The 25116-nt window shown below is 36.6% G+C and overlaps 1 protein-coding gene across 1 annotated transcript; it reads left to right on the top strand.

Annotated features, from left to right (window-relative positions):
* Positions 1 to 21: 21 nt before the first annotated feature.
* On the top strand, positions 22 to 19774 carry SOCS4 (suppressor of cytokine signaling 4). The gene is made up of 2 exons (XM_037155688.2): positions 22 to 275; positions 17939 to 19774. Exon 2 carries the CDS (start codon positions 18028 to 18030, stop codon positions 19351 to 19353), a length of 1326 nt encoding a protein of 441 aa, XP_037011583.2. The 5' UTR covers positions 22 to 275; positions 17939 to 18027; the 3' UTR covers positions 19354 to 19774.
* The last annotated feature ends 5342 nt before the right edge of the window (positions 19775 to 25116 follow it).

The following is a 25116-nucleotide window of genomic DNA, read 5'->3' as shown; positions in this document are numbered from 1 at the left end:
CGGTTGCTGGGGGACTAGGAAAGAAAAGGAGGGAGCCGAACACGGAAGTAGTGGTAGCGTCCGGAGAGCGAGTGGAGGCGGTGACCGCGACGTCTCCGACGCGAACCCTGAGCCGAGGGGGTGGGAACTTGCTGAAAGGCAATCGCCTCGTAGGACTTAGATGAGGTGCAGGAGTGGCAAGGCCTCCCTCTTCCACCTCAGCAAGCACCCAGAGTGATGGCGATGGTGATGGCGGCAGTTACTCGGACAGCTCCAGTTAAACTGCGCTTGGAGAGGTGAGTGGGGGAAGGGTGGTTTCTGCGTGCCCACCTATTGAGGTCCGCTCCTACCTTTCAGGCTCTCCTCACATCCTACCATATCCGCGACCCTAAACCGGCCCAGCTCGGTTGGAGGATGTGATCTTTGGGCACCTTCTCCAGAGTAGAGGAAAACGAGACCCTTCTCGACCCTTTAATCTTGGCATCCTTCGCGCCCTTACCTTGTCATTTTTCTAGAGATAAAAAAGAAGGAAGACTTCATCTCAGTTTGTGATCCCTGGAGTTATGGCGTGTACATTAACGCGTAATTTTGGAGACTCTTCATAGATCCCTTAAGAAGAAAGTAACTTGCGTTCCTGTTCAGACCCCACTTAAAGTTCAGTGAAGTGCGTACTTGGATTTAAAAGAGGAGCTAGAACTAAGGTGCATTGTTGAATACTTCGATCTGTCCATGCAATATGTACTTAGGTGTTGGCCATTAAGTTTATGCTTTGCTTATGTCTTCACGTTATCCATGTTGGTAGACCGATCTCCGATGAAAACCTTCACAAAGATTTTGTGTATCTGTAGTACCCACCACTTAGTCTCAGTCATACCTTTTTATGACGTAAACGAGACGTTTTTCTGTTGTAGAGATTTCCCCCATTATTTTTCAATCTCTTTCCATTTTGAAAGGTTGCAAACACACATAGTTAAGACAAGTCATAGTACTGTTCTTACCGTTGTGTCATTTTGTAAAGGGTGGTTTTGAGTACTGGGACTCCAAATAGGCTTGCTAGACACTCAGGTTTGGTATATGAATGAAGAGAAAGAGGGATTGGCTGAAAAAGAACTTGGGATTTGTGGGGAAATAATCTATTGTTGAATTCCCTCTATCGCGAAAGATAACCTGAGACAATTCTTGAGTGGCTTAATGTTATTTGCAGATTATTTGTTTTTTAGATAGACTGATTTGCACATTTTTTATCCAAGTAAAAATCATTGGATTTACTGTAGGGTCAAGCTGAACGCTGACATTGTTCATTTCTATAATGAATAAATCTTGATGAGATTTCAGTGTAATACTATTCAGAGCTCAAGATAAGAATTTGCAAATTGAAATAAGTTATAGCTATAAAATGCTCTAATATCTATAATACCATTTGACTTTAAAATAATGAATGGTGTTCACACTTCTGTTCTTTCACTTTGCTTACATTAAAGAAAATTTTCCTTTACGAATTTTACATGTCTGAAAGAGCTTGAGCTTTACAGTCAAACAGCCCTGGGTTTTCCTTTTGACTCTGTTACTCTTTGTGTGACTCTGAATATGCTCCTCTACTTTTGCAGAATGTCAGATTCCTCATTGCTAAAATGTAGTGATACCTACCTCCATTGATTTTCTAAAGTATACAGAAGATAAAAATTTCACTAGATAGCCCTGGCTGGTATAGTTCGGTGGATTGAGTGACAGCCTGCCAACCAAAGAGTGGCTGTTCCATTCCCAGTCTGGGGCACAAGCCTGTGTTGCTGGCCAGGTCCCCAGTAGGGGGCGCGCCAAGGGCTACCACACTTGGATGTTTCTCTCCCTCTTTCTCCTTCCCTTCCCCTCTAAAAATAAATAAAATCTTCAAAACATTTTTTAAATTTCTCTGAATAATGATTTAAACTGACTCCATTTTAAATGAAACCACTAAATGTCCACCCAAAGCATCCCGTTAATAACACAAGACATTAATTAGTTTTATACATCTGTGAATATCTCAATGTAGTCTTTTTGCTGCAGTATTTTCACAATTCCATTTCTGTTTCAGTCAAATGCCTGCAAACTTTAATATCTCCAGTGAATTTGTGGTCTTCTTGAGGACAACAGAAACTCAAAGTGTGCACAGTGGTAGTTCAATAATGAAATAAATGTAACAAATGGTAGCAAAAATTCTAGTTATTTAAGATTATATATAGCAAATGGACAGTGCATGTCTTGCAGAGGTAGGTAGCTGAATGAACTCACTGAAAATAATGCTAAGGTCACAAATTCAATTGCAGTGAAGTGGGTTAGCTTTGCTCTGTTGTGACCTCTCATAGTACCATTAGGCTCACAAATGTTGTTGGTCCCAAGGGAGTAGGGTGAGAAAACATGAATATATTACCATTCCACTAGTATTATCTACATAAAAAATAATATTGTATAACCTTGGAGACTCGGTTTATCCAAGAGGCGTATCAGTATTGCCTTATGGAAGGAGTTTTAAAAATATCTTTTCAATAAAATGTCTGTGTTATATAAAATGATCAATCCTGTGAAAGATAAGACCGGAAGAGAGTGTAACAATAACAGAAGAACATAGTGTGGAATAATAACACTGAAGGTAGTTTAGAAATCTGAAGATTTTTATATGCCTGAAAATATCCTGAAACTTACCTGCTCTCTAAATTTATTTTTGGAGTAAATAATGCTTGCACCTGTATAAACCTCCTAGGGTATAAAAGGGAATCACAGTCTTATGTTATATTAACACTGGATCCAACATAGATATAATAATCACTCTTATATAGATGAAAAAACTGAGACTCAGAAAGAATGTAATTTGTCCAAGGTCATGGTCCTTCCAAATGTCAGAGCTACAAATAGAACTGAAGCTTTTTACCTTCTAATCCAAGGTAGTCTTAACCATACTGCCTCTCCAAATCATAACTGTTGCCATAAAACAGAAATTAGTGAAATATACCAGGATTTTAAGGCAATTTTATTGAAGTCTAGAGTCACCTTATGATAGTTTATAGGTAAAACTTGTTCCCAAGCTTAAATGTAAGTATATGTAATTACTATAAAGCAATGAAAAGAATAATCTATAATCAGTTTAAAAAATATTTGCCTACTATTTCTGTTGAAATCTATTTAAAAGTGAGCTTGCAAAACTACAAAATTTTTCTAATTAAAGTTTGGTTACATACAACCATATTATTTTCAAAGAATTTAAAATGTTAAAATGTTTTTTTAAAACAGCATGTTCATTATTAGGAGAGCTTATGTGCTTTTAGATATTAGGAGAACTTTAGTGCTTTTTAGATATTCCAGAAGTGCTAAAGCCTCTTCAGCCGCAGTTTTGTGAAGTCTGGTTTTGTGCAGATATTCTACCTTATATGTAGGTAGCCTTTGTTTCATCTTTTCCTTTTTTTAATCTTAATTTCACTAGTTTCCCATTTTCATTTTTTAGAAATTAGCTTCTACATTGAAAAGTTGAGTAAAACTAGAAAGCAATTAATATGTATTTTCATTAAGCTCAATGTATGCTGTTTTTGTACATTTTAATCCTGGCAATAAAAATATGAGGCAACCGGCATTATCCAGATTTTACAAAGGGAATACTGAAACTAAAAAGAGATTTTTAAAATCACTTGACTATTAAGTGACAGTCTTAATTTTAGCCCATGTGTGATGATTTAGCAACTCATGCTATTTCATCTGTACCATGCTTCATTTTAAATATAGTACAGTGAAAAACTGTATATTATTATTTTTATGGAGCTTAAAACTTTAAAATTTTCTCTTTAGACTAACTTGCTCATACAGGAAAAAAAGACTGCAAGGGAACAAGCCAAAATGTCCAACTTGACTGCTTAATTGAATTACAGTCGACCCTTGAACAGCTCCGGATTTAGGGGCCACAATCCCTTGCCCCTATGTTCAGTGGAAAATCTGAACATGACTTTTGACTCCTCCAAAACTTAATTAGTAGCCTGCTGTTGATTGTAACCCTATCTATTAACACATATTTTACAGTATGTATGTGTGTGTGTTCTTACAGTAAAATAAGCCAGAGAAAAGAAAATGTTGTTAAGAAAATTATGGAGAGAAATACATTTATAGTAGTATACATATTTATTGGGAAAAATTGCATATAAGTAGATCCATGCAATTTAAACATGTGTTGCTCAAGCATCAGCTGTTCTTCCTCTTTTTAAAAAAATATGTATTGATTGATTCTTAGAAAGAAGAAGGGGGAGAGAGACAGAAACATCAATTGAGTTTTTAAAATTTTTTTTTTCAATCCTCACCCTAGGATATGTTTATTGAATTTTAGGTGGGGGAGGGGGAGAAAGAAACATCAAAACATTGATGTGAGAGAGAAACATTAATTGGTTGCCTCTGAGCCCAACCATGAATCAAATCTGCATCCATCCCACGACCTTTTGGTGTACAAGACAATGCTTCCATCAACTGAGCCACCCAGCCAGGGCAAAACATCAATTTTCTGTTCTACCCACCTATGCATTCAATAGTTGCTTCTTGCATGTGCCCTGACCAGAGATGGAACCTACAACTTGGCTTAAGTGGACAGTGCTCTAATGAACTGAACATCTGGCCAGGGCTAGATGCTCTTTTTTCTTCTAAGAAAACTTCTGGGTGTTCCATATATTTTATAATGAGCATGTATTGTTCTTATAATTTAAAGGTTACAAGGAAAAATATATCTGTGCAATCCAATTTATTCCCTAAACTATTATAATAGTCTACCCTAAATAGTCTAGTTTCTAAGATTTTGTTAAGGTTCTTCCACTTTTGGAAGTCCATGTACTGCCAACTCTTAGTTTTCTGCTCTCTCTTCATGCTAGATTAGTGATTTTCAACCTTTTTTTTTTCATCTGTAACATACATAAACTAATTATTAAAATTCTTCAGTACACCAAAAATATGCTTTTTGCCAATCTGAGAAAAAAATAGGTATAATTTTAATTCTTTCACACTGGACAGTTATTGTTATGTTGGCTATTGTTGTTTTTTATTTGACAGTCTAGGGGAAAAGAGATCAGCATCCCTGACTAAATAGTCAGGCATGTTTTAAATATTCTTGAAGCACACCATTTGAAAATCTCAGCTCTGTATTAACTTCCATCAGTTGCAGGTTACTAGACATTTCTCATTATCTTTAGTTAGCATGCTCAGGAAATATATACTCTTTTTTTTTAAGATTTTATTTATTTTTAGATGAGGGGAAGGGAGGGAGAAAGAGAGGGCGAAAAACATCAGTGTGTGGTTATCTCTCACACACCCCCTACTTGGGACTCGGCCTGCAACTAAGGCATGTGCCCTGACTGGGAATCGAACTGGCGACCTTTGCTTCAGAATCCAGTGCTCAACCCGCTGAGCCACACCAGCCAGGGCCAGAAATGTATACTCATTTTAATATTTAGACCATGTTAAGTGTTTCTCCAAAGTTTATTCCCCAAAACAGGTTTGTGGGAAGTTTAATATCGGAAACTATTGCTTAAGCGGGTTTCTTAACTGAAGGACTTCTTGGAACCTTTTGCTAAATATGCATCATAATCTTTCAAAGGAAAAGCATTTTCCAAACTTGTTTGGTAAAGAAACTCTTATTTCTTTAAAAGATGTATTAACATCTTTTAGGACTAGTGTCTACAAGACTATGGATTGGGAAGCAAATTATTATTAGGAAAGTAAGTGGAGAAAGTGGGAGAAGAAGCAGCTACAGTAGTACTAATTAATCATTCTTTTTTTTTTTTTCTTTTTTTTATCTGGTTAAGTCCCTCACTTGGTAGCATGAAAAAGGACACAGTTGACCCTTGCACAATATGGGTTTGAACTGCACAGATCCACATACATGGATTTTTTCAGTAAATATATTAGAAAATTTTTTGGAGATTTGGGACAATTTGGAAAAACTCACAGATGAACTGCATAGCCTAGAAAAATAGAAGAATTAAGAAAAGAATGTCATGAATGCATAAAATATATGTAGATACTTAGTATATTTTTAACACTTATTACCATAAAACATACACAAGTCAATTATAAAAAGTTAAAATTAATAAAAACTTACACAGACATTTACAGACCATACATGATGCCATTCACAGTGGAAGGAAATGTAAACAAATATAAAGATGCAGTATAAGTCGTAGCTGCATAAAATTATAGTACATACAACAGTATTGTAATAATTCCATAGCCACTTTCTGTTGCTGTTACAGTGAGCTGTTACTGTGAATATCTGCTTAAAATGCTGTGTGATGTTCATCATCTCATTGTGAGCAGTTCGTCTCCCCAGTAAATTGCATATCACAGTAAAAAGTGATCTTGTGATTCTCACATATCTTTCATCATATTTAGTGCAATACCATAAACCTTGAATAACAACATTGGGAGCCATATAAAGTTCCACTAGTGGTCCTGCAGGTGCTCCCAAGAAGCAGCAAAAAGTCATGACATTGAGAGAAAAAGTTGAATTGCTTGATATGCATCATAGATTGAGGTCTGCAGCTGTGGTTGCCCACCATTTCAAGATAAATGAATACATATAAAAACAGAAAAGGAAATACATGAGGCTGTCATTGCTGGTTTGCCAGAGGGTGTGAAAGCCTTGCCCTTTTTACAAGATACTGTTTTATCTCCTATTGAAAATTAAGCTTTTATGTGGGTGCAAGATTGCTATAAGAAAGGTGTACCTACAGACTCTTACTATGATTCAAGAAAAAAGCAAAGTCATTATATGACAACTTAAAGCAAAAGGAAGGTACAGTACCTAAAGTTAGAGAATTTCATGCCAGCAAAGGATTGTTGGCTAGTTTTAGAAAGAGATTGGCTTTAAAAAATGTCAAGATAACCAGGGAAGCAGCTCCTGCCAACCAAGAGGCAATAGACAAGTTCCTAGACACCATTAAGAAGACCATTGAAGAGAAAGAATATCCGCCGAAACAGGTTTTTTTAAAGTATATTTTATTGATTAAACTATTACAGTTGTCCATTATTTTGCCCCTTTGCCCCCTCTGCCCTGTACCCCCCCTTCCTTCCAACAAACCCCCTACCCACCCATGAACTAAAGTTCATGACCATGGATCCTGCATATAAGTTCTTTGGCTTCTCCATTTCCTATACTACTCTTAGCATCCCCCTGTCTATTTTGTACCTACCAATTATGGTTCTTAATCCCCATACCTTTTACACCATTCTCCCCTTTCCCCTTCCCCACTGCTAACCCTCAATGTGACCTGTTTCTATGATTCCATTCCTGTTCCTGTTGTTTGCTTAGTTTTTTTAGATTCAGTTGTTGACAGTTGTGAGTTTGTTGTCATTTTACTGTTCCTAGTTTTGATCTTTTTCTTAAATGAGTCCCTTTAACATTTTATGTAATAAGGGCTTGGTGGTGATGAACTCCTATAACTTGACCTTATCTGGGAAGCACTTGATCTGCCCTTCCATTCTAAACGATAGCTTTGCTGGATAGAGTAATCTTGGTTGTAGGTCCTTGCTTTTCATGACTTTGAATACTTCTTGCCTTCAGAGTTTCTTTTAAGAAATCACTCGATGCCCTTGATGTGGCTCAGTGGATTGAGCACTGTCCTGCAAACCAAAGAGTCACTGGTTCAGTTCCCAGTCAGGGCATATGCCTGGGTTGCTGGCCAGGTCCCTGGTTTGGGGCGCTTGAGAGACATCCACACATTGATACTTCTCTTTCTCCCTCCCTTCGCATATCTCTAAAAATTAAAAAATTAAAAAAAATAGGTTCATCTTTTTAAAAAAATCAGTTGATAGTTTTATAGGAACTCCTTTGTAGGTAACTCTTCTCTTGCTGCTTTTAAGATACTCTCTTCATCTTTAACCTTTGGCATTTTAATTGTGTCTTGGTGTGGTCCTCTTTGGTCCCAACTTGTTTAGGACTTACCGTGCTTCCTGGACTTTTATGTCTATTTCCTTCACTAAGTTAGGGAAGTTTTCTTTCGTTATTTTTTCAAATAAGTTTTCAATTTCTTGCTCTTCCTCTCCTGGCATCCCTGTGATTCAAATGTTGGCTCATTTGGAGATATCTCCGTCTTATTATTCTCTCCTCGTTTTTGTTTTTGTTTTTTAATAATTTTTATTTCTTCATTCTGTTCTGGTTGACTGTTTATTTCTTCTTTATATTCCAAGTTGTTCACTTGAATCTCGGCTTCCTTCCCTTCACTGTTGGTTCCCTGTGGATTTTTCTTTGTTTCACTTAGTGTAGCCTTCATTTCTTCCCTTATGTTTTTGCCATACTCCTTGGGATCTTAAGCATCTTTATCACCAGTATTTCGAACTCTGCATTTGATAAATCAGCTATCTCCATTTCATTTAGTTCTTTTTCTGGAGTTTTGATCTCTTCTTTCATTTGGGCCATATTTCTTTGTTCCACAGGTCCATGCTCAATCCACTGAGCTGCACCAGCCAGGGCTGGGCCATATTTCTTTGTGGCCTCAATTGGCAGCCTCCCAGTGTTTGCTTCTGTGTATTGGGCCAAGTTGCTTTGACTCCATCTTGGTGTACCTGTTACATTGTAAGGGGCAGAGCCTTAGGTATTCACCAGGGTGGGGCAACCTGCTTCACTGCTTTGTGGCACTGTATGTGGGGGAAGGGTCTGAGAGGGAACAGTGCTGCTTGTTTGCTAGGCTCTCATCTCATTTCCAGTCACTTCCCCCATTTCCTCTATGTGACTGGCACCCTTGTAGCTGCTTCCCTGGTGCTGAATCCCAGAGTGGGTGGGTTTGCACATATTCTGGGATCCTGCAGGTCCTTTAAACAGACTCTCCTGAGAAACTGGCAATTTGCTCACTGCCCAACCCCCTCTGGTTCTTTATTTTGCTGGTGCTGGAACCCTGGGCTACGCAGCCTAGCCTGGGGCTGGAATGGCTTGCTTCCCAGGTGTCCCCCCTGGCTTTTACCCACAACAGGTGAATGTGGGACCGACTACCACGGCTGCCGACACACCGCATCCTCTCCACCCTGGCTTCCCATCTCTGCCTATACTATCCATCTGGATAAATATTTCTCCTTTAAATTCTTGGTTGTCAGACTTCCATACAGTTCAGTTTTCTGGCAGTTCTCATTGTATTTTATTTTGAGATTAGTTGTGATCCTTTTTATGGTTGTGCAAAGAGGTGAAGTGTGTATACCTCTGCCTCCATCTTGGCCAGAAGTGGCTGCCTAAGCAGGTTTTTAATGAAGAGCTAATAGACCCCACACCAGAGAAATTAGTAGAACATGACTCGATGGAGGTGAGTGTTTCCAATCCAGAGCCAGATGATGAGGAAGAAGACGTAGAAGAAATGTCAACAGACTGACATTAGACAATCAGGTAGAAGGGTTTTGATTATTCAAGGTGGCTTTTGACTTCTTTTATGATGTGCACCTTTCTATGATAAGAGCACAGAAAGTAAAGCAGGTGGTGGAAGAAGGGTTGTTGCCATATAGAAATAATGTTAGAGAAATGAAAAAGCAAAAAGATCAGACAGAACTTGCCATGTACTTTCTTTTTTTTTTTTTTTAATTTTATTTAGTTATTTTTCAAGTACAGTTTTTTGTCTATTTTTCCCATCCCAGCCTCCCCTGCCCCTTGCTCCCCACCTCCCTCCCATTTCCTCCCCCCCCCTTAGTTCTCGTCCCTGTGTCCTTCCTATTTGTTCCTCCAAATCCCTCCCCCCTTTTTCCCCTTAACTTCCCTTCCTTCTCCCCTCTGGTCACTATCCCCTTGTTCTCTATTTCAGTGTCTTTGTTTTTTGGGTTTTTTTTTTCTGCTTACTTGTTTGTTTTGTTGTTTAGCTTCCTGTTAAAGGTGAGATCATATGGTATTTGTCTTTCAGCACCTGGCCTATTTCACTCAGCATAATGCTTTCCAGTTCCATCCATGTTGTTGCAAAGGGTAGTAGCTCCTTCTTTCTCTCTGCAGCATAGAATTCCATTGTGTATATGTACCACAATTTTTGGATCCATTCATTTACTGATGGGCACCTAGGTTGCTTCCAACTCTTGGCTATTGTAAATTGTGCTGCTATGAACATTGTGGTGCATAGGTTCTTTGATATTGATGTTTTAGGATTCTTAGGATATAATCCTAGCAGTGGAATTGCTGGGTCAAAAGGCAGGTCGATTTTTATTTTTCTGAGAAAAATCCATACTGTTTTCCATAATGGTTGTACCAGTCTGCACTCCCACCAACAGTGAACTAAGGACCCCGTTTCCCCACAACCCCTCCAACATTTGTTGTTTGTTGCTTTGTTGCCATGTACTTTCTTAAACTTACAACAGACGTGCCTGTCTGACTTGCCTGCCCTTCTGCCGACTCTGAGACAGCAAGGACAGCCTTCCTCTTCTTCCACCTCCTCAGCCTGCTCAACCTAAAGACAAGTGTAATGAATAGTAAATAATCATTAAGTCACACATTTCATAAACTTACCAGTTGTGTATGTGTGTGAGTGTCTTCGTGTGAAAATCTGTATGGCAAGAACTGTGTGAGACGTTTGTGTAATCATCATCATCGCTTCAACATTCATCATGTGCAGAACTTGTATCGTGAAGTAGATAGACTACCCTCACCTAGTCATAGGTGAGTGATATTTGATATATAATTAATAACGTTTTAACTTTCTTACTGTTTTATAATTTTGCTAAGAATTACATTACTGTACAGCATGCTTCTCATAATGGGAGAAACTGCTTATCAGTGTATCATCACAAGTAAGTAGTTTGAAATATGTTTCTAATGCTGTATTGTGAATCTGACTAATACTAAATACCATAAAAATTTTATAACCATTCATTAGTGTATATGCTAGGGTACTGTAAGTAATGGTATCAATTACAGGAGACTACCATAAAGCAAAATCGTATCGCTGCTTCGTTATCAGTGTATGAATTTTTATACCTGCAAATAAATAGGAATTTCTATACATTTAATTTTTGATGTCTAGTGTTAGTAATATATATAACACCTACAGTATTTTTATTGTATAAGACAATATTAATGTAGGTACTGACAATTCATTTTATAAATGAGAAACATAATGCATACAGCACCGCACTGTAAATCTAACTTGTCTTCCTTATGACTTTTTCTTTCTTTTGTTGATTCTAGAGAGGGGGGAAAGAGGGAGAGAAACATCAAGGTGAAAGAAAAAGCATCGATTTGTTACCACTTGCACGCACCCTGACCAGCGACCAAACCTGCCCTGGCATGTGTCCTAAGTGGGAATCGAACTCGTGACCTTTTGGTTTGCAAGACGACACCCAGTCAACTGAGCCACATGAGTCAGGGCCCTGTGTGTTGATTGATTGTTATCTATAAGGTTTTGGTCAATAATAAGTGATTAGGAGTTAAGTTTTTAGAGAACCAAAAGTTTCAACTGCATTGGGAATTGATGCTCCTAACCCCCAAATTATTCAAGAGTCAATTGTACTTTAAAATACATACTGGAAAATGAACCTGTATTGCTTTTATGAGAAAAAATGTTTTGGTTCAGAGGTTTTTCTCATATGAACAAACCAGTTTTTCATATTTTTTCTTTATCATTCCAAGGAATTCATTTGTTGTCTGTCCATTATATTCCATTTGTGTTACCTGAATATTTCCACAGAATCCAATACAAATATCAGACTATAATCAAATATCACAAACTGAGCAGAATGCTTTCAAGGAATTTGGGGGTACATAGGGCAGGAAAACTTAGGAATCATGGATTTGGTAAAGAAGTTCCTGGGCTGCATTACTATTAGAATGGTAATTTATTCGTGAATTTCTTATGTAATAAAGTATTATTTATAGATCAAATTTATGACCTGTCCACATGGCTCAGCTGGTTGGCTCATCACGCACACACCAAATGGTTTAGGTTTCAGTCCCCAGGCACGGCACATACCTAGGTTGTGGGTTTGAACCCCGGTCAGCGCATGTGTGGGAGACGGCTGATTGACGCTTCTCTCTCTCTCTCTCTCCCCACCCCACCCTTTCTCTCTTACCCACTCTCTCTTATTCCTCCCCTTCCTCTTTCTCTAAAATCAGTAAAAACATATCCTTAGGTAAGGATAAAAATGTATCCTTAGGTAAGGATTTGATCCTTAAATAGGATCAAATTTATTTTAATCTAGTGTTAACATGAAATTTGGTCTTTAAATGTACATTACCGTTGTAGACATACTAGTTGTTCAATAAATAATATATATGATAATGACCCCTTATCCAACATCATAGAGAATATAAATGAATTTTCCAGATAAATGATATTTAACCGTTTAATTTTAAGCTTTTTAACAGTTTCTATAGAATACTTGATCTTAAAACACCTTTCAGGCCTCAATAGAACTAAGTGTTATTTAAAGCTTTTATTAATGTACAGTGACCATGTTCGGTATTCATTCTATTGTCACTGTCATTGTGGTTGGAGCTAGAACCAGTGACCAAATGGCTACTGAATCTGGGAACTAGCTTTTTAAAAAAAGGCTTTTATATAAACTTACTTTTTAAACAGTTGCCTCTGTCTCATTGAGAAATAATATTTTCTTAAAAATGATGTCACTGTGTACTCTGCAGAGAAATGTAACTTAGCTGCCTTCATAAAAAATTAATTATTAAATCAAAAGCCAAAACAACCTCCCAAGTGATTCTTTCACCCTTTTTTTTTAAGAAAAGAAAAGCTCTTTGCAGCTACCAACAAAGATCTTTGATTTGTCAGCACCTTTCAAAGTATCTTTGACTTCTGTACTAAATAAAATGGTAGTAAAGCCATCTTTTTCACATTTTTTGTCTTCTACTTTACACAAAGTTTGTATAAAATTCCAAAAATACCTGAAACTAATAACATTGTATATTAGTTATACCTCAATTTAAGAAACAAAGAATGAACATAGGCTATTTTTGAAAGGACTCATTCAGATTTAAAGCCCTGTACTTTTTTTACATTCAGATTTTACATGTAAGCAACACACCAATGTACTTTTTTTTTAATCTTTTAGTTTTTAAAAATATGACAGAGTGCTGGCCTGTGAATCAAAAGGTCTCTGATTCAATCCCCAGTCAGGGCACATGCCTGATTTGCAGGCCAGGTCCCTGGTTGGGGACATGCAAGAGGCAGCCAACTGATGTTTCTGTCTCACCTACTCATTCTTCCTCCCTTCCCCTGCTCGGAAAATAAATAAAGAAAATTTTAAGAAATATGAAAATAAAATAGTTTTATTCTCACTAAAAATTAATGTTATCTTTATTTAGAGTGTGTGATTGATTTTTTTTATTTTTAAGAATTTTAGTTTAGCAAAATTTCTGGAAGAGATTTAAAATTTTTGTCTATATATTTAAACATAAAGATGTGAGATTTTTTATATATTTATCCTCTTTTATAAAATTATGTAATAGTAAAGGAAATTATAAATATATTTTTTCCTAAAATGATCTCTCCATAGCATAAACTTTTTTAAAAGTTACTTTCTCAGTAATTAAGATGTTTCCTATACCATGAAGTGATCAGTTTTGTTCTATTTTGCCTTTCTTTCTTTCTTTCTTTCTTTCTTTCTTTTTCTTTCTTTTTCTTTCTTTTTCTTTCTTTCCCTTTCTCCCTCTCTCTGTGTTTTTGTTTGTTTTTTGTTTCTATTTTCAGGGGGGTGTTTGTTTTGTTTTTTGAAAAAACACTTATAAGCATTTAATGAACTTACCTTCATGTGGCTTCAAACTAACAGGATTCATGGTCCCTTTCCTGCTGCCCCCTGCCCCCTACTCCCAAACCCAGCACCTTTGATCTTCTCTTCAGCTCTTCTGCTGAAGAATTTGGCCTTCAGGATGATAGACTTCTTTAGGAGCTTTCCTTTCCCCAGATTTTGTAGTAGCCCTGGCACATCCCCATCAAGGGTAGGAGCAGCTCCAGTTGGGTTTCGGCAGCATTTACTTACTTACCCATGTCTGCTCACTGACCACGGTCCACCCACAGTTTGTCAAGGTTGACAGTTGGGCAGAAGCTTTGGTTCCTCTTTAAGTGGTAATGCCTCATACCAACTTTCCCAAAGTAACTCGGGTGGTATTTGTCCAGGTTGATCCTGTGATGGATGATGCAAGCCACCAGCATTACCTCAGCCTCCCACATGCTTGTGATGTTGTCAAGGCCATGGCTCACATGGCCTGGAAATTTCCAAGTCTTCCTCAGTCTGGATGGCTGTCAGTGGCTGAGAGGCAAGAGGGAGGCCTCTTCTAATCTGTCTTAATATATCTGCTAAGTAGCTTCTAAGAGTCACCTGTTACCCTAGAAAAGCTAATCAAATTTAGAACACTTGTCGCTTTGTCAAAGAAAAATGCGTAATTCATCTTTAAAGCCCAAAACTTACTTAAATATTTTGCTCTGAGGTAATTAGCAAACCTTGTGTTATAAAAATTCCATGATCATATCTATTTACAAAGTATTATAAAGATTCTCTCATTTAAGATGATCTATTCCACGATTCTATTCCCGCAACATGCAAGCGGTGTGGTACACTGAAAGTGAACAAGGAGTGGAGAGGGCACGATCAAGGCCTCAGCCTCTTGGAACCCCAGCTCTTCCCTCAGGGATAGCACACCTTCAGACACGGAACGCATCTGATGATGAGTGATTGAACATTGTCAGCCATACATCCAATATTAAAAACTTCAATTTTTTTAACTTTTAGACAGATATAAATGGAAATAAATTTTATTTCTACTTTGAAAACTATAACATTAAATGACATTCTGACTAATTTATCAATATGCCATGTTTTTCCAAATCAGATTTTGCCATAACAGCTTTAAAAAGTAGGACTTCTGAAGCATGAACTCAGTTTTCTTGTAAAAGAATACCTATGTAAAGTTTATATAAAGCTATCATTCTTAGATTCAAAAAGATAATCAGAAGATTTTCTGTGCATTGACTCTTTAAGTACAGGTAAATATATGGAAATTTAGGGTAATGGTATTTTTCACTTCACTTTATGGATACCTGCAGCATTAGTACATGTAAGAATGGTTAGTTAACCTAAAATCCGGGGAACTTGATCAATTGGTACCTACCATATACAAGTTGGTAAGTAAACCGTGCCAAAGTAAACCTGTTAGGATAGCATGTAAACTTGTATAGAGGAAGGCTGGGAATTAGTTCTCTGCGGGGACAAAATCTAGTTGTTTTGTAGCTTTATGGTCTGTTGAGTTTCAGCTCTATCTGGCATAGCCGCCAGATCCTTTTTCTTTTTTTTTCTTTCTTTTTTTTTGTTTTTTACTTTGAAGTACTAGTTATCCTCCTGAAAATTGTATTCACTCGTAAACTATGGTTTGCATTGGGCTGAAGGCAGAGGGGTTCTGCTATTTCTTCATTAAGAGCTACTTGTCTAAAACTGGCTTAGGTGCTTTCATAAAACAACATATCTAATATGTTTCTTTTTTTTTTTTCAAAAAGAGAAAATGTTAGCATTTGTTGAGTACATAATACATTTAGAATCTGAGCTAAGTACTTTACATACATTATTTCATTTAATCCCCAACAGCCCAGTGAAATAGATAGCATCACTGCCTGTATTTTACAGATAAAAAAACACGCTTCAGGTTCATATAGCAGGTGTAAGACAAACGGGACTTGAACCACGTTTGCAGTGCCTGCTGTCACTGCATCCTTGCTGTGTACGTGTGTAGAGATACTGAAAATGTTAAAAGCGGTTCCTGGGTGGTAGGATTATGGATGGTTTTTATGTTTTTCTTCACAACTTTTTCTACTTTGAATTTTTCATAGTGAGTATTCATTACTTTTTAAATTTACATTCATCAAAATGATACATGCACCTAGGTTAAAAAATTAAGCTGAGAAGCTAAGAAACACTGTAGTTCTTTCCTGCCCATCCCAAAGGCATCTACTTTCAATTTTTTAAATTTTTTCTGATAATTACCATCATATTTCTAAATAATATGTTTATGCTTTGATTTCTTGAGTCATCCATTACTAGATTAGATATTAATTGAGTTCTTAGGATTTACCTCTCTTTTAGACTTGTTCTCTTACCATTCTTTTATTACAGTTATATCACAATTTTGGTAAATATTGTCCACTGCCGAGCCATGTGCTATATTTCATAACTAATTTCTTGTATTATGTTTGAATTTTTCTGTAATTAGTTATTACCTAATTCTCTTTCCATTGCTTTTTCTCTTTCCGTTCTTAATTGCATTTTCCAAATTCAATTCTTTTTTTTTTTTTTTCTTCTTAAAATCTGCCATCTGGGAGCCTTAGGTCCTTGTGGTTATATGAATGACATGCTCTCCAGCAGGTCCAGAGACCTCCCTTCATCATCATCTCAAGAATTCACTTTTCCTTTCCCCTGTGTTGAATATCTTGTTTCCTGTTTTGCTTCCTTTGTTTTGGCTTTACACCCTAATTTTAGAAGAGAATGTGGCCCTGACTTGTGTGTCTCAGTGCATTGGGCACTGGTCTGCAAACAGAAAGGTCGCAGGATTTGATTCCCAGTCAGAACACATGCACGGGATATAGGCCAGGTCTCTGGTAGGGGGTGCACGAGAGGCAACCACACGTTGATGTGTCTCTCCGACTCTTTCTCCTTCCTCTCTCTCTAAAAATAAATAAATAAATAAAATCTTGAAAGAAAAATAGAGGTCGAGAGCTTATCTATGATGTAGAAATGAAGGAAGAAATGACACGATTTAGAGGTAGCAAGGAGGCAAGGTGGAGCTCACACCCATTGGAATAAAGTTGGTCATATATCAGCTAAACTGCTATTTTGGTAATTTTTTAGTAAGTAAAAGCACTGGGCATTTCAAACTTTAGATGATATGTTTTTCCTCAAGTTAGCCTTATGCCTCTTCCCAGAAAGCTTGTGGCACCAAAATGTGTGTAGATGCTGAAATTCACCTGATGTCAAATGCCACCATTCCAGCTCCAAAAAGTTTATCATTGGCCAAGAACTTGTTTTTAGGAGTTTGCCTGAGCTAGGATTTCTTCAGTATGTATTTAATCCTTCCCCAACCCAAGGATGGTTAAGAAGCTCTACAAGAGAACATATGCCTGTCCTGCTTTGAAAAGGAAAATAACTGTCTTACTCTGAGAAGGTAGACTCCTTAGACTAAAATTAATGTTTCTCAAAACCAGGGCCTCTGAGTCCCAAGGGAACTGGAAAGTCATAATGGGACTCAGACTTCCTCCTTCTCTTCCTCTCTCCCTCCCTCACTTTCTTCCTTTCTGCCTTTCTTCCCTACTCTTTTTTTCCTTTTAACCCTCTTTCCCTCCCTACCTCCCTCCCTTCTTTATTTCTTTTAATTTTCAGCACTTCAAAACTTCAGTGGATATTTTACACTTCCCCATGAAAAGGATAGCTAAAAAAAATATTTTGGGGAGTGCAGGAATTTGATAACCTGGTTATCTTAGAGTGATCTAAAATGTATGGTAGCTATTATTTGTGTCTTTTGTAAATAAAAATTGGAACCCCCCCAAAAAAAAACATTACATTGGGAATGCTTATATGGTGCTTATACTGTTCAGTGGTGATTACTTATTTAATAAATTCTTAATAGCTTTATAACTTAAAACTGTTCATATTTTCAATCAGGAATAAAAACAAGAATGAAGTGAAGGAACTATGTGTATGGTAGTGACCTTTAAACACCAGTTTATAGATTTCTCACTGTCTCTTAAAATGAATTTAGTGGTCTATTGTGAAATGAAAAAATAAGGGAAAAGGCTATTGGCATACGATGTATCTCAAGACAAGAAATTATTCACATTTTGATCATATATTTTGGCTAATAGAGGAAGTTTGGCTTTTTTATTTAAGTACTCCATCTTTTTCATGTACTAATTACGATTTTTCATCTTGGGTCTAATTGGGGTTTAATATGTAAACTATACAGTGTGAATGACAAATGATTAAAGATTTTCTTTTTCCTTCCTCTTAGGTACATGAACATGCCCAGAAGAAATTTCCTTCCAGAAAAACTGAAAATGCAATATTTATAACACTGGAATTTTTGTATAATTTATTAAAATGGCAGAAAATAGTGAAAGTAATAGTAAAAATTTAGATGTCAGACCGAAAACTAGTCGGAGTAGAAGTGCTGACAGAAAGGACGGCTATGTGTGGAGTGGGAAGAAGTTATCTTGGTCAAAAAAGAGTGAAAGTTGTTCAGATGCTGATACAGTAAATGCTGTAGAAAAAACTGAAGTTCCCTTACGGAGCCAAGAAAGAAAGCACAGCTGTTCGTCCATCGAGTTGGATTTAGATCATTCCTGTGGCCATAGATTTTTAGGCCGATCTCTTAAACAGAAACTGCAAGATGCTGTGGGGCAATGTTTTCCAATAAAGAATTGTAGTGGTCGTCACTCTTCAGGGCTTCCGTCTAAAAGAAAAATTCATATCAGTGAACTCATGTTAGATAAGTGTCCTTTCCCGCCTCGATCAGATTTAGCCTTTAGATGGCATTTTATTAAACGGCACACTGCTCCTCTGAACCCCAAATCAGATGAATTGGTAAGCACAGACTTGTGTCTGAGTGAAATGAGAGATGGTCAGCTGCAACAGAGAAGAGATGTGGAAGAACAGGTGAACTGTTTTTCACATCCCAGTGTTCAACCCTGTGTCATAACCACCAGCAGTGCTTCATGTAGGGGTGGTCCTGTGACTGGCTCTGTGATGAACCTGGTTTCAAATAACAGTATAGAAGACAGTGATATGGATTCCGATGATGAAATTATAACGCTTTGTATGAATTCCAGGAAAAGAAACAAACCCAAATGGGAGATGGATGAAGAAATCCTGCAGCTGGAAACAACTCCTAAGTACCACACCCAAATTGATTATGTCCACTGTCTTGTACCAGACCTTCTTCGGATCAATAACAATCCATGTTACTGGGGGGTTATGGATAAATACGCAGCTGAAGCTCTACTAGAAGGAAAACCAGAGGGTACTTTTTTACTTCGTGACTCAGCACAGGAAGACTATTTATTTTCTGTTAGTTTTAGACGTTATAGTCGTTCTCTTCATGCTAGAATTGAACAATGGAATCACAACTTTAGTTTTGATGCACATGACCCTTGTGTCTTCCATTCTCCTGACATTACTGGGCTCCTAGAACATTATAAGGACCCGAGTGCCTGTATGTTCTTTGAACCACTTTTATCCACTCCTTTAATTCGGACTTTCCCCTTTTCCCTGCAGCATATATGCAGAACAGTTATTTGTAACTGTACAACTTATGATGGCATTGATGCCCTTCCAATTCCGTCTTCTATGAAATTATATCTGAAGGAATATCACTATAAATCAAAAGTTAGAGTACTCAGGATTGATGCACCAGAACAACAATGTTAGGTAAAGGGTAGGAAGAAAGGAATTTAAATATTTTATTTTTGTTAGTGCTACTTTGAATTTTTCTACAAGGGCAATTAGAGTCCAAAATAAACCTCTGCCCTAAATTTTGCTTGCAGATCAGTTTATTTTTCTTACAATACACTAATTGTTTAAGGTTACACACTAAGGGTTAATGGATATTTTTGACCAGGTGTTTGGTTTTTGTTTCTATAATACAGAGTGTATACTTAACCTTTTTTCTTTTCTTAATTGTAATTTGCATATGATCCAGGGATATTTGAATTTGGTAGGCATTGTAAACGCAGTTAAAAAATCTGTATTTCATGATTTTCTGTACAAATAGTCCTGTGTCCTTTCCTACATGTAAAATGCTTTGTTAGCCTATGCCACTGGCATTCATACATAAAATATGGTTTCCTCATCCCCCTTTTCAGAGTTGTTTTTAAATTCGGTAAGCTGAGTGTTGTAATTCATAATCCATATTAATGTAATTGACTTTAGTAATTTACTAATAGGGGTGTTAAAGTTAACAAAATGGCTGAAATCAAATTTGTGTTTTTGTGTAAAATATTACCTATAAAGCAGGATTACTAAATTTGATCAGTAAGAATCAAATGAGAACATGACATTTTTGAAGGTGAATTTATTCTACAATACGGCATGGTCATTTGTTATTCCTTGAATAGACCTCCTGAAACCTGGAAGAGTTACCATCTTCAGAACCTAAATATTGTTCCTTTCTCACTGGGAGCTTTATAAATAATTATAGTACTATTAGTAAGTAGTAGTTGCTAAAGTACTAAAGCAAGTGCAGTTTTTCTGCATTGACTAATAAACTGTTGCTCCTACTTAGCTCTTTTATAGAAACTCTGAGCCTGTTATTTGGGGAAATGCCACAGTTCATAAACCACTACAAATTTTCATTGGTCCCTATGTAGTTTTTCATTATTTTAAATTGAGCTTGAGTAAATCTTCAGAAGTAAACATAGAGCTTATTATTTAGAAAGCTTAATATGTTTTTGACCTTCAGCTTTCGAATAATTATTTTCAGGGTTAACATGTTTTATTGTGGCTTCAAAAAGAGGAAAACATTTTGAGAGCTACATGGCTTATGCCATACTGAACAGTAGTGGGCAACAGGTGTAATATTTTAAATTTACTGTCCCAAGAAGAGGAAAGCATGTTTAGAAACATAATTATTTCAATATGAGATAAATGAAGTGATATTTCTCCAGCCCCTTTTTTTAAAGAATCAGTGAATAATAAATTTCCTAAACAGTTGTTTCTTCTGATGAGCTATTTACCACTTTGTAAATTGCCCTTTTTAATATTATAGTAATTAGTTTCTAGATGCTAGTTTAGGTCTAGTCTACTAGGAAACAGATTCTACCTGGGTTGAAAGAAATTTGACTCAACTTTCTAAGTTAAAAGAACTGTTTCTTAAATATCAATGCTTTTATGTTGAAGTAGCATTTCTCTTTTGTGCAGTTCTGCTGCTAATATAAAGATGCCATTTGTTCAATAATAGTATTAAAATACATTTTTTGCAGTTACCACAAAATTAAACCAAGAAAATCTGTTCCCATTATCTTCTAGCATTTTTTTTCTCGGTGATCTCAAGATTGTCTCAAGTCCAATGAAAGGTAGCTCCTAGAATAGTACCTCTCTCAGCAGTGATGAGGCTCAGAATCTCAACACCAATGTCAGGATAAATATCTCTTCTAGAGGTACTTCCCTTTTACAAAAGAAGAGCCTACTACTACCTCATCTTTACTGAGGCGCTTTTATAGATCACTGAGAAGCTTATCTTACCAATATAATATTTCCTAAATACTCATCTTTGATGAAAGAAAACTAATAGTAAGGTAAGACTACCCGTGGTTATAATTTTTTTATCAGAATTTGATAGTGAGACTTTCTGTTTCTATGAAACAATTATTTTAAATATTTTTCTTTAAAAATAACTTTTTATTGGTACAGAAAAACCTAAGGGATGACAAACTAACAAATATTCTGTTAAAAGGTAATTTTATAAAGAAAAATGAAGCATAATTATGTTTTATAATGGTAAAAATTAGTATTTATATAAAAATCAAGATCTAAGTAGCTTTTCATATAGTTGTGGTATATTTTCTCTGGCTTTCTTATTTTCTCAACTTCAACTAGTAGCTGTTAACATTTTCAAAATACTGCTATGTATATATCCTTAAAGTAGATGATCTAATAAATGAGAGCAGGAATAGTCGTTTACTCTGAAATGGTTTGTATTTTTCTCTTGGTATTTGCTACAGTAAAAAGAAATCTGGAAAGTAGAAATATAAAAGACTTGAGAAGAAAGTTGTTTACCATGAAGGAAAAAAAAGAGTAACAAATTCATTTTTTAAAGCATTAAGTGATTGGGATTTATAGAAGTTAATCACTTGGTCACTTTGTGAGGCCATATTTGGAAGAGCATCAAATATTTAAAAACTAATACATTTATTAAAATTAAATTATGAAATATGTGAGTAAAATGAGTAAGTTTTCAGAGGGACAATGTGGGAAGATACCAATATATCCATAAATTTTGTAACACTTAAGGCATTGTGATAATTTGAAAAGTAAATTCTGGAGTTGAGAAAGCATTCAGAATGGTGGAAAGATGTAGAGCTTATTGGTAAGAGGATGAGGCTAAAAGAAGCAAGATAAAATATTAAAATTAAGAATTTAGGCTTTACCTCAGGGAAAAGCCTTGACAGCGAAAGGGAGCTACTTCATTGCTAATAGCTAGTCTGGACCAGACACTTAACTGTGCTTTGGGAATCATCCTGCACTAATCAGGAAGTAAACTTGACTTTTCTATTTCCCTTGAAGCTTTTCAGGACATTAACACCCCCCCCCTTTTTTTTAAGCTACAGCATCTTGATTTATGCTATAATTCCTAAAATATGCTGATGGGCTTTTTTAGGTTCCTTGAGCATTTTTGTAAGAAGAATCATGTATGATGTTTCTATAATCATGCCATTCACTTAAATAATTCATAAAGGGAATGGTTTAATTTAAAGGAAGACCTAATAGGAAGAAGATTAAAGGAAGCTTTTAGTCAGCCTGTGGCTAGATTTATTGATTTGGTGATCAGACCTGTGTTCTTTCCTAAATTTTAGCTGATGGCAAACTGTGGTCAAAGAATGGCTTTCAGTTAAAGTTTGACTTCTTTTATAAATAATAATACAAAGAATGTCTTAGAAATTAGGAATCCTTTAAAAAGTAGAGCAAATGTGGCAATTAGGACTCGTCATTATACAAATTTCATTTCTTTTTATAAGAAAAACAAACCATTATCATTTATTCATGAGCCAAGTCCATTAAGAAGATAAATCAAGCTATCAGCTTCCTGTCTCTGAAGTTTGGATCATTTTATAGATCCACATAATAGAGAGCTTCCTTCCTATGAAACAAAAAACCTTGAGACCTAACTCATGAATATATGCTTAGTTTTTATTTTTTTAATATATTTTATTGATTATGCTATTACAGTTGTCTCATTTTCTCCCCTTTATTCCCCTCCGCCCCGCACATCCTCTGCCACCAGCATTCCCCCACTTTAGTTCATGTCCATGATTGTACATATAAGTTCTTTGGCTTCTACATTTCCTATGCTATTCTTAACCTCCCTCTATTTTCTACCTACCATTTATGCTACTTATTCTTTGTACCTTTTCCCCCACTGATAACCCTCCATGTGATCGCCATTTCTGTGATTCTGTTCCTGTTCTATTGTTTGTTTTGTTTTGTTTCTGTTTTAGGTTCGGTTGTTAATTGCTGTGAGTTGTCATTTTACTGTTCATATTTTTTTCCTTTTTCTTAGATAAGTCCCTTTAACATTTTATATAATAAGGGCTGGGTGATGTTGAACACCTTTAACTTGACCTTATCTGGGGAGCACTTTATCTGCCCTTCTATTCTAAATGAAAGCTTTGCTAGATAGAGCAATCTTGGATATAGATCCTTGCCTTTCATGACTTGGAATACTTCTTTCCAGCCCCTTCTTGCCTGTAAGGTCTCTTGAGAAGTCAGCTGACAGTCTGATGGGAACTCCTTTGTAGGTAACTGTCCTCTTATCTCTCGCTGCTTCTAAAATTCTCTCCATTTTAATCTTGGCTAATGTAATTATGATATGCCTTGGTATATGTTCCTTCTTGGGTTCAACTTCTTTGGGACTCTCTGAGCTTCCTGGACTTTCTGGAAGTCTGTTGCCTTTGCCAGATTGGTATTATTTGTTCAAATAAGTTTTCCACTTGTTGCTCTTCCTTTTTCCCTTCTGGTACCCTTATAATCTGGACATTAGAACATTTAAAGATGTCCTGGAGGTTCCTAAGCCTCTCCTCATTTTTTTGAATTCTTGTCTTCATTTGGTTCTGGTTGAATGTTCCTACTGCTCCAAACCGTTGATTTGATTCCTGGTTTCCTTCCCATCACTGTTGGTTCCCTGTAGATTTTTCTTTATTTCACGTAATGCAACTTTCTTTGCTGCCTGGGTCATCTTTATGCTGTTGAAGTACCCATTGAGTTCCTGGAGCATCTTGATTACCAATGTTTTGAACTGTGCATCTGATAGTTTGGCTATTTCTCCATCACTTAGTTTTTCTGAAGCTTTGAACTGTTCTTTCAGTTGGACCATTTGGGGTTTTTTTGTTTTGTTTTTGTTTATTTGTTTGTTTGTCTCGGCCATCCTGTTATGTAGTGAAGGGCAGAGCCTTAGGTGTTCACCAGGGTGGGGTAACCCACGTGGATATGTTGTGATATTGTATGTGGGGGAGGGGTCTGAGGGATCAATACCGCCTGCTTTACTCTCAGCTGGCTTTCAGTCACATCCCCTGCTACACACAATCAAATTGGGCCCTTCTGGTTCTGACTCCCAGGTGGGTGCGCTTGTGTATGTTCTAGGACCTTGTAGGTCTCTACAGCAAACTCTCCTGTGAGGCTGGGAGTCTCCTGCTGCCGCCACAACCCCACAGGTGTTTTCAATCAGAGATTTTGAGGCTTTATATCCCCACCCTGAAGCCCTGGGTTGCGCAGTCTGTCTTGCTCCCTAGTTGTTCCTTGTGGTTTATCTGCACTCCAATGTGGGTCCCCCACCGCCTTGCCTGCCCCAGTCCACCAGCTGCGGCCTTGCCACAAGTCCTCTCCAGGCCTCTGTCCCGCTGCCCATCTCTGCCCCTCCTACAGGTCTGGATGAATGTTTCTTTAACTCCTTGGTTGTCAGCCTTCCATACAGTTCAACTTTCTGTCAGTTCTGGTGGTTTTTTGTTTTTAAATTTGTTGTCCTTTTGTTATGCAAAGAGGCACAGTGTGTCTACCCATGCCTCCATCTTGGCCGGAAGTTCCTATATGCTTAGTTTTTATTAAAAATACTTTTTGTCACTCTTAGCTATAAATAGTCAAATCAGTTATGTATTGATTTTGGTAGAGCAAATTGCATAGGAAAATAGATTTACAATAGTTGTAAGATGCCTGGAGATAACTCAAGGGAAACAATGCTGAAACTTAAAATAGCCTGTTTTAGGCAGTTTAATGCTCAAATGAATAAAATATTTTAAGTCAAGCAGATTATTTCTACTTTGGAAAAAAACCTTTACAATTTTGGTTTTAATCAGCTTTACATTCATTTTATTTCTAAAGAATGAACAGAAAGCACAAAGCATTTTCTTTTTTAATGACCCACTAGAAATGAGCAATACTGCAAGACTGTCTATACTATTCTAACACACTAATATATTGGAC

The sequence above is a fragment of the Artibeus jamaicensis genome, unplaced genomic scaffold (assembly GCF_021234435.1).
Source record: "Artibeus jamaicensis isolate MK-2021 breed Jamaican fruit bat unplaced genomic scaffold, CSHL_Jam_final contig_548, whole genome shotgun sequence".
NCBI classification, from domain to species: domain Eukaryota; kingdom Metazoa; phylum Chordata; class Mammalia; order Chiroptera; family Phyllostomidae; genus Artibeus; species Artibeus jamaicensis.
This window is presented reverse-complemented; position numbering and strand designations above follow the sequence as displayed.

Coding starts and splice junctions, on each gene's coding strand:
- SOCS4 (XM_037155688.2), top strand. CDS start 18,028: ATGGCAGAAAATAGTGAAAGTAATAGTAAAAATTTAGATGTCAGACCG.